This window comes from Coregonus clupeaformis, chromosome 14 (assembly GCF_020615455.1).
Source record: "Coregonus clupeaformis isolate EN_2021a chromosome 14, ASM2061545v1, whole genome shotgun sequence".
NCBI classification, from domain to species: domain Eukaryota; kingdom Metazoa; phylum Chordata; class Actinopteri; order Salmoniformes; family Salmonidae; genus Coregonus; species Coregonus clupeaformis.
In genome coordinates, this window is record NC_059205.1 from 23,623,463 (window position 1) to 23,632,180 (window position 8,718).

The 8,718-nt window shown below is 41.9% G+C and overlaps 1 protein-coding gene across 1 annotated transcript; it reads right to left on the bottom strand.

Annotated features, from left to right (window-relative positions):
- Positions 1 to 135: 135 nt before the first annotated feature.
- On the bottom strand, positions 136 to 6,872 carry LOC121581253 (zinc finger BED domain-containing protein 4-like). Its single transcript, XM_041896754.2, has 2 exons — positions 6,613 to 6,872; positions 136 to 4,953 (listed from the first exon to the last, which is right to left on the bottom strand). The coding sequence occupies exon 2, from the start codon at positions 4,755 to 4,757 to the stop codon at positions 933 to 935; it is 3,825 nt and encodes a 1,274-aa protein (XP_041752688.2). The 5' UTR covers positions 4,758 to 4,953; positions 6,613 to 6,872; the 3' UTR covers positions 136 to 932.
- Between the last annotated feature and the right edge of the window lie 1,846 nt (positions 6,873 to 8,718).

The window sequence follows — 8,718 nt, forward strand, 5'->3', positions numbered from 1 at the left end:
GGTAGTGCCTGAACTTTTCTAGTAAGAACATATTTTCTGTTGCCAAACATTTTGCTACAGTGTCCCCTACCAAACACGGCCATTTTTGTACACAAAACATTTAGAGAAAAAAAAAAGAAAAACAGGAACAAAGGATTACATAAGAAACCTTTATTTACAAATGACCACAATATTTGCATGGTTTCAGTGAATGCTTCCACATTCATCAAATTAAGTTCAGAAATCATTATTTATACAAATGTACAGTACATTTTACTTGACAACCCATAACTTAATCCCTTGAAAATAAACTTAATTGTGCTAAAGACTTTATTTCAAACAAATTGCTTCTGAAAAATACAGCAATTTCTTGCATAACATTAAAAAATATTTTAGCAAGTTAAAGTTATTTCTAATCGACAGTACCATGAGCCACATTCACAATGAAATAATTAAATAACAAACAACATCTTTCAGTCACAGCATTTATTTTTGGGCCGTGTTCATTTAGAAAAAAAACAACCCAGCATCTTGTTTCTAATATTTTAAGCCATCATTTAAATTGAAAGACTTGATTTGCGCATCAAAGTATTTACAGCATTTTGACCTGAATTAGTTTTGGATAAGGCACAAGAAGAGAGAAGACAAAACTTTGACATTTAAAAAAATTAAGACAGGAACAAATATTCACAACCCCTACCACTAAATACACCCCTCCCTCCCTGACACTTCACTGAGTCTCTGACTGATGCAAGTTCTAAAGTGTTGACAGTAGTACACAAAATGCAATTAAGAAAAACCTCTAACAATTCCAAATGCGCTCATGTTTTGAAAATGAACCTCAGTGTATTATTTATTCTCCTTTAGTTACCCCTGAATCTCAAAAAAGGGTCATTTCACAGTTCTATGAATTGGACCTTGATAAGGAGCTCCTCATAAACAATGGTTTTAAATCAGTGCTGATAATAAATTAAAGGTAGGTTGACCTTTAGAAAGAGAAGCCCCTCCATGTTTTCTAGCAATGGCATGGGCTGATTCAGAGTGCAGTTCACACTGGCTGTGCTGAACAGAATCTCTGCTGGGACAATGCTGGGAGGGCAGCCCACGTAGCGGACAGCGACCTTGGCAAGGTCAGGCCACAGTAACTTCTTCAGGTTCCAATAGTCCAGTGGATCACAGCTTTGATCAAGTATGTCCTCCTCCAAGTATTCCAGCACTGCCAGCTCTGACGATTTTGGTTTGTCCTCCTGTTTTATCTTGTGTCTGATGTCATCCATGAGCGCCCAGAGGTTGTCCTTGTTGTTTGAGGGAGAGCCGTTTGATGAAGCTGGGACCTCTCCACCACATCCGTTGGATAGTGAAGGCTTTGTCTCAATTGAGGTAGAAAGGGACACCTGAAGTTCACTGATAAGGTCTTGTTTGCATTGCTCCGCCTCTTCCTCTGTGAACAAGGAAATCTTGTACCGTGGGTCCAGCATTGTCGCCCAAGTGTACCTGGGGTCATGTAGGGTCGACGACATCCTGCTCACCATCGCTTCCTTCAGAGACTTGAGCATGTTGTCGATGCCCATCGTCTCGTCGAAGAGCATGTCTATCTTCCGGTTGAGGATGTGTATCAGTGGTATAACTTGGCCCAGAGTGGCGGTGCGATTGCTCATCTCCCTGCAGGCCACTTCGAAGGGCTTCAACGCATTACACACCGACTGCATCACTTCCCACTGGTCGCAACTGATCATTTCCCTGAAGTTGCACTCTATCGACATCTCGTCGACCGCTTTCTTTTGTTCTACCAAACGTTCAAGCATGAAGAAGGATGTCCTCCATTTTGAGGGAACGTCCTGGATGAGGCCATTTTCAGGTAGCTGGTAAACCTTCTGCAGTTCAGCCAACTTCTCCTTTGCTTTATCTGAGCGATACACGCGCTCAGAGATCTTCCGAGCGATGCTTAGAAGGTTCTGGACCATCCTCTGACTCTTTATGGCTTCGCTCACAATTAGGTCTATGGTGTGTCCGAAGCACTGCACAATGACATGGTCGTTGTCCTCCAGGACATTTGCAATGGCATTGTTGTCGGTTACAGTGAATCCTTTCTTCAGCCCTAAGGAGCTGATCCAGGTGTCCCAGAAGTATTCAAGCTGCTTCTGTATATTGAGCACGTCATGGTCACAGTCCATCTGTGACACACTGAGGAGAGCAGAGCAGTGGAAGTCCTCGCCCTGAGGTCTAACACATGATTCGTATGAAACCCAGTGGGCAGTAAGAGTCAGATATTCCCGAGTCTGGCTAGTGACCCAGATGCTTGTTGTGAAATGGACAATACCATTCTCAGCCTCTTTCAGGTGTGTTAAAACAACCTCCTTCACCCTCTCATACATGTCTGGTATGGCAGTGCTGGTGAAATACGAAGAGGAGGGTAGAGAATACTGAGGTTGAAGGTACTCCAGTAATCGGTTCAAACCAGTGTTCTCTACTAGGGCTGATGGCTGAAGATCCAGTGCAAGCATTTCGGCAACGAGTTTGGTAATTTTTTTGGCAACCGGGTGGTATTCATCAAATCTTTCACAGTTTTCGTCATACACAGAAGAAGTGTCCATGAGTTCGTGTTTAACGTGAATTTCAGCAGACGGCACATCACCTGAGATAGTACTGTTACTTTCAAGAACATTTCCATGAAATCTCTGCATGTGCCTGAATAAACAACTAGTTCCAAGGTTTGTCGTCTTTTTGCCCCGACTTATTGTGCGGCTACAGTGCAAACAAACCACCTTAGTGGGATCGGAATGGGAAATAGAAAAATGATTCCACAACTTTGATGTCTTTTTACTGAACACAGAGTTATGTGGCTTTTTCTCTTTGGCAGGGCTGTTAGTTAGTTTGGCTGGAACAGCCTCAGCGGCAGAGAGAGTAGCGTAGGGATGAGGTGAGGAGTCCTTATCATTTGTGCTTTTTGGGTTTTTGAGGACATCAGGGTGCCTTCTCATTAGATGCCTCATCAAACAGCTGGTTCCGAAGTCTCCCCGTTTCCCCCGGCTGATGACACAGGGGCAGTATCGGCAGAGGGCTTTAAGCTGATCCACTGGAGAGACGATGAAATGGTGCCACACTTCGGATTTCACCCGTTTCATGATTTTTTTGTTTTGTTGGAAAATTGAACTCGCCAGATCTTCTTTCAGGCCTGAGCCCTCTATTGACAGATCGCACAGTGAGGAACGTAAAGGATCATCCTCATCTCGGAGTCCAAAGCAGAGATTGAGGGAGGAATCCTGTTCTGATTGGTTTATTGTGTCATCAGAATCCTTCACATCCATGCTTTCATCTTTGTTATGGGGCACTTCGTCAGATATTGTTTTTGGGGAGGATGGAGCGAAGGGGGATTCTTTTTTAATGTCCACTACTGAGTCCTGATGCAGCTGAGAGCGAGACAATAGCGTTGGTGGGTTTGTATATGGTGGTGGGATGTTCGAGCCCTGTCCATTTTCTTCAATTACAATTTCTCTGTGGGCTCTCCACATATGGCGAATCAGACAGCTAGTGCCCAAGTCCTTTCCATTTTTACCCCTGCTAAATTCATTCATGCAGTGTATGCATACTGCTTTGGAACTGTCAGCAGGTGACAGGTAGAAATGCTTCCACACAGCTGATCTTCTACGAGAACTTGAGTTTTGGGGAGTTGCAGTGAGGCGCTCACACCCACCTCCATCCATCGCTTCTTCATGGTTGTTGTTGGAATGTGAGGATGAGACTGTACCAGTGTCATTTTTGGCACCCTTTTCTAGTTTTGGTTCGAGTTTTGGTAACACTTCTTTGGATGATGATATGTCAGAGCCCTCTGCTGAAGAGGTGGACGGTGAAGAGTTATTTTGTGAGGCAGGAGTAGTAATGCTAGCTGCCAGGCTTCCATTATTTGATGAATTTGAGGGGGGTATTACAGATGAGGCAACAGAAGCAGTCAGAGTATTTGAGGAGAGGTCGCCATCTTGTAAAAGCACAGTGGGGTGAGCCCTTCGTATGTGCCTCATTAAACAACTTGTACTGAGGTCCTTCTCGTTCTTACCTCGACTGAACTCCTTCATACAGTACATACAGATTGCTTTGGTACTATCACGTGGAGATATGCAGAAATGGTTCCAGGCAGGGGATTTCTTCCTGGGATTAGCGTTAGCGGGACTTCTCATGGATGACAATAGGCTTTGAGTGACAGCATCCATCGCAACATCATAAAGAGTGCTTGTGTACCCACTAAGCATACTACTGTAATCATCTGTATTGTCATCTGCATTGTCTCTAGCAACATAGGGGCCTACAGAACTATCATCCTCTTGGGTCCCCTCCTCCATACTGTTTGGATCCTCCTCTTCCTCAATGTGTTCAGATGTGTCATTTTCTATCTTGACCTCAGTGTTTAGACTTTTGTTTGAAATGGCTGGAGAAGTAGGCCTAAGAGAGTCCTCTTTGTCACATGCCTCATCTGCTTCATTGACAGACTCATTAATTGTTAATTGTCCATCAACCTGAGAAATAGATAAATTGTCTGGTTCCTCCTCGTGAATAGAAGCCACGGGGGAAGAGTCTTTAGCCAGTGTTTTAGACGGACAATAGGTTTCTGTGTCTGTAGTGTCATGGGGGGTGATGCTGTATGATTTAAACACGTAGCCATCTTGCCCCTCAATTTTTAGACATGTTCCTTTTGCCTCTCTTTTCTTGTTTTCTATACCATTAGTTTCTGAGTCTACTACATCTTCTTCACTCTTAAGAGAGAGGTCTTCCTCTCCATCCATGTTAGCCGACCAAAGTTCTGCGAGAAAATCAAATGTTCTTATCTAATGCAGCTTGCCAAAAGTTCATGAGTCATGGGTGTGTGAGCATTTCTCACGCCAACGTTTCAGTCTGTTTGTCCAGATCAGAAGGAGCAAGCTTGTAGTCCATTTTCTCCATTTGTGTGTCAAGAGAAGTTTCCACCTTTTCTAGTAGGATCTGGAATGAGATTCAATAAACATTGATGATATTTCAGCAAATAGCAGATAAAAACAAGTTGACAGACTAGAAACTGTTTAGAACATGTCAGGCTGCAATCCAAAGGACCTCACATTACCCCTAAAACATATATTGTGTTAGGTTGTAATATATATTAGCCATGCTTAGCAGTACGACAGTGTAGAGCAGGGGTATTCAACTCTTACCCTACGAGTTCCGGAGCCTGCTGGTTTTCTGTTCTACCTGATAATGAATTGCACTGATCTGGTGTACTAGATCTAAATCAGTCCCTGATTAGAGAGGCACAACAACAACAAAAATGCAGTGGAACTTCCTTCGAGATCCAGAGTTGAGTTTGAGGGGTGTAGAGCGATACTAGCCTGCCATTATTTAGGTGGTACCCCACCCAAAACATTTTAATTCAATTGGTTTCAATGTTGGTGCGCATTGCTTCCAGCAATGAATTTAACTTTGGGGTCCTTTAAGCCCCATATATGACAATGTATAGCCTAACATTCATTGGTGACATTTTATCAATATTCAAAGTAGGCATGTTGATATTTTAATGTAAATAAATCATGGGAGTATAACTATCCAATTTATGATTGAAATATAGCCTAGAACACAATACATTGTTATTGGTTATAAAATTACATTGGTTTCATGGTTGCCACACTAAGTAACCTACATGGTAGCCACAGTAAGTAAACCTTATTTTATTAGCAACAATGCCTTAATTTGCCTATAAATAAAACTGCTTATTACACAGATACATTGAGTGTTCTTTAAGATCAACTAACCCAGAACAAGAGACAAATGGGGAATTAATCGTTATTCATGCATGCAGCCAGTCAGCTACCAGCAAACCACCACGAATGTTATGTTTCACCAATACTGTAGCAACCACAGACATAGTCCGATCTCACAGGTGATCTGATCATAATTATGTCTGGAATGTAGACAAAACAGCTACAGTAGTATCATACTCCCTTTCTAACGAGAACGTTATCCAACTGTTAACTAGCTAGTTAGCGTAACAGCTAGTTAGCTTGACAGCTAGCTAGCTACAGTAGCCTTATTTCCTGATCCAAGCTAGCTGGCTAGTCTTTTCCGGGTAGAGTTAGCTAACGAGCAACATCCAGGATTAAGGTGTGACACATTGATTTGCTTTAAAATAGTAGCTATTTCACTCACAACTCATAATTTGGAGCCCATTGGTTAATGCTAAGTGCTAACCCTAACCTAGCTAGCCAGCCAAGTTAATAGCAGTGTCTGAGTGAGGCTAGCTAGGTATCACATTAAACCTAGCTAGCTAGCTATCTAGCTAGCTACACAAAAACAAACATGCATACACACACACTTCAGTCATATGGGTTTCTAAAACAGAAATCTGAAACCATAACTTCACAAACCGACTATCCTTTCAACTACATATATGAAGCAGCCTATTTATTAATTAGGGACAGTGTCCGATACAGTACGGACCCTGGTCGTGCCAGTTAGCTAGACCACACAGGGCATAACCTGCCTGGTGAGACAGAACCAGATCCTGCCCTGGTAATGGAACAGAAGAACCGAATCAGCCCAGCACATTACTCACGACGTTATTTAAAAAAAGAGACCCCTAGAAATAATTTTAGACCAAGATAGTATACATACCTTGAAATTTTGGTATATCATTCACTGGGTTTCAGTTACTAAACAGTTAAATACGACACATTTGATTGATCCAGAGTGAGAATTACTTCGTTGCTTTGTCTCCCAGCAGTTCACATTCAGCTGAAGCAAGTCCACACAGCGTCGGACAGAAGGCACACGCTTTATGATGTCACTGGGTTGAACGGTTTTCCAATATGGCGGCAGGGACAATAAAAAACTAATCATTCGTCGATAAAGCAACACTTCTTAATAGATCAATACGTGCATAATACTTCTTGACAGGCGTTATGATGCATTGTGTACATATGCCATCGCCAATACACTAACAATAATACATTTCCCCAACGGTGTTGTTTGTTTTCATGCTGTTATCACTGCTCTTAAATTTTAACCTTACCAACGGGGTTTCTTGACCTGAAGGGTCTCTCCCAGGGGCACTGAAACCATCACGGGTGGGCATATGGTTTACATAACAAAAGTCGATACATTTATGCATATGAACATATTTGGCTTGTCTTATTTCTAGAAGCACAGGCATAACACATTGTTATGAAAGGCTTGCTGTATAATAGTCATTGTTCACTAATCACTTCTGAGAACAATGTGAATGTGAAATTTAAATGTTACTATATGTGGAGTGAGTCTAAATTTAGACAGTCTGTCTCAGCCAGCATGAAACGCACATTAAATGAAAATTTGAATGTTAACACAGACTGAATTCTGAACAAATTACTAGGCTGCATGTATGTAAATCCTCATGCATGCTTTGAGGCTTCACAGGTAAGGGGGCAGATGGGCCCAAAGATAGTGGATAGTTTCCTCTGGCTGTTTATTGTGTAGGTGGGCGTTTCCTCTCTCGTGTGAGCCTGCTTTCCCATGTGAGCTTATGGTTACTCCATAATATCTGCAATGCTCATGCAAGAGAGGCAACAGCTGGTTCAGAGGTATTTTTGTTATTTTATTAGGATCCCCATTAGCTGTTGGGAAAGCAACAGCTACTTTTCCTGGGGTCCACACAAAACATGAAACATGACATATTACAGAACATTAATAGACCAGAACAGCTCAAGGACAGAACTACATACATTTAAAAATGGCACACATAGCCTACATATCAATACATACACACAAAATATCTAGGTAAAATAGGCGTTGTGCCGTGAGGTGTTGCTTTATCTGTGTTTTTTAAACCAGGTTTGCTGTTCATTTGAGCAATATGAGATGGAAGGGAGTTACATTTTACATTTACATTTACGTCATTTAGCAGACGCTCTTATCCAGAGCGACTTACAAATTGGTGCATTCACCTTATAGCCAGTGGGATATCCACTTTACAATATATATATATATATATATATATATATATATTTTTTTAAGGGGGGTGGGGTGGGGGTAAGGGGGGGTAGAAGGATTACTTTATCCTATCCCAGGTATTCCTTAAAGAGGTGGGGTTTCAAGTGTCTCCGGAAGGTGGTGAGTGACTCCGCTGTCCTGGTGTCGTGAGGGAGCTTGTTCCACCATTGGGGTGCATGCAATAATGGCTCTACATACAGTTGAAGTCGGAAGTTTACATACACCTTAGCCAAATACATTTAAACTCAGTTTTTCACAATTCCTGACATTTAATCCTAGTAAAAACTCCCTGTTTTAGGTCAGTTAGGATCCCCACTTTATTTTAAGAATGTGAAATGTCATAATAATAGTAGAAAGAATGATTTATTTCAGCTTTTATTTCTTTCATCACATTCCCAGTGGGTCAGAAGTTTACATACACTCAATTTGTATTTGGTAGCATTGCCTTTAAATTGTTTAACTTGGGTCAAACGTAGCCTTCCACAAGCTTCCCACAATAAGTTGGGTGACTTTTGGCCCATTCCTTCTGACAGAGCTGGTGTAACTGAGTCAGGTTTATAGGCCTCCTTGCTCTCATATGCTTTTTCAGTTCTGCCCACACATTTTCTATAGGATTGAGGTCAGGGCTTTGTGATGGCCACTTCAATACCTTGACCGTGTTGTCCTTAAGCCATTTTGTCACAACTTTGGAAGTATGCTTGGGGTCATTGGATTTGGAAGACCCATTTGCGACCAAGCTTTAACTTCCTGACT

Bases quoted from the DNA above. Each gene is read 5' to 3' on its own strand.
- LOC121581253 (XM_041896754.2), bottom strand. From the start codon at position 4,757: ATGGATGGAGAGGAAGACCTCTCTCTTAAGAGTGAAGAAGATGTAGTA.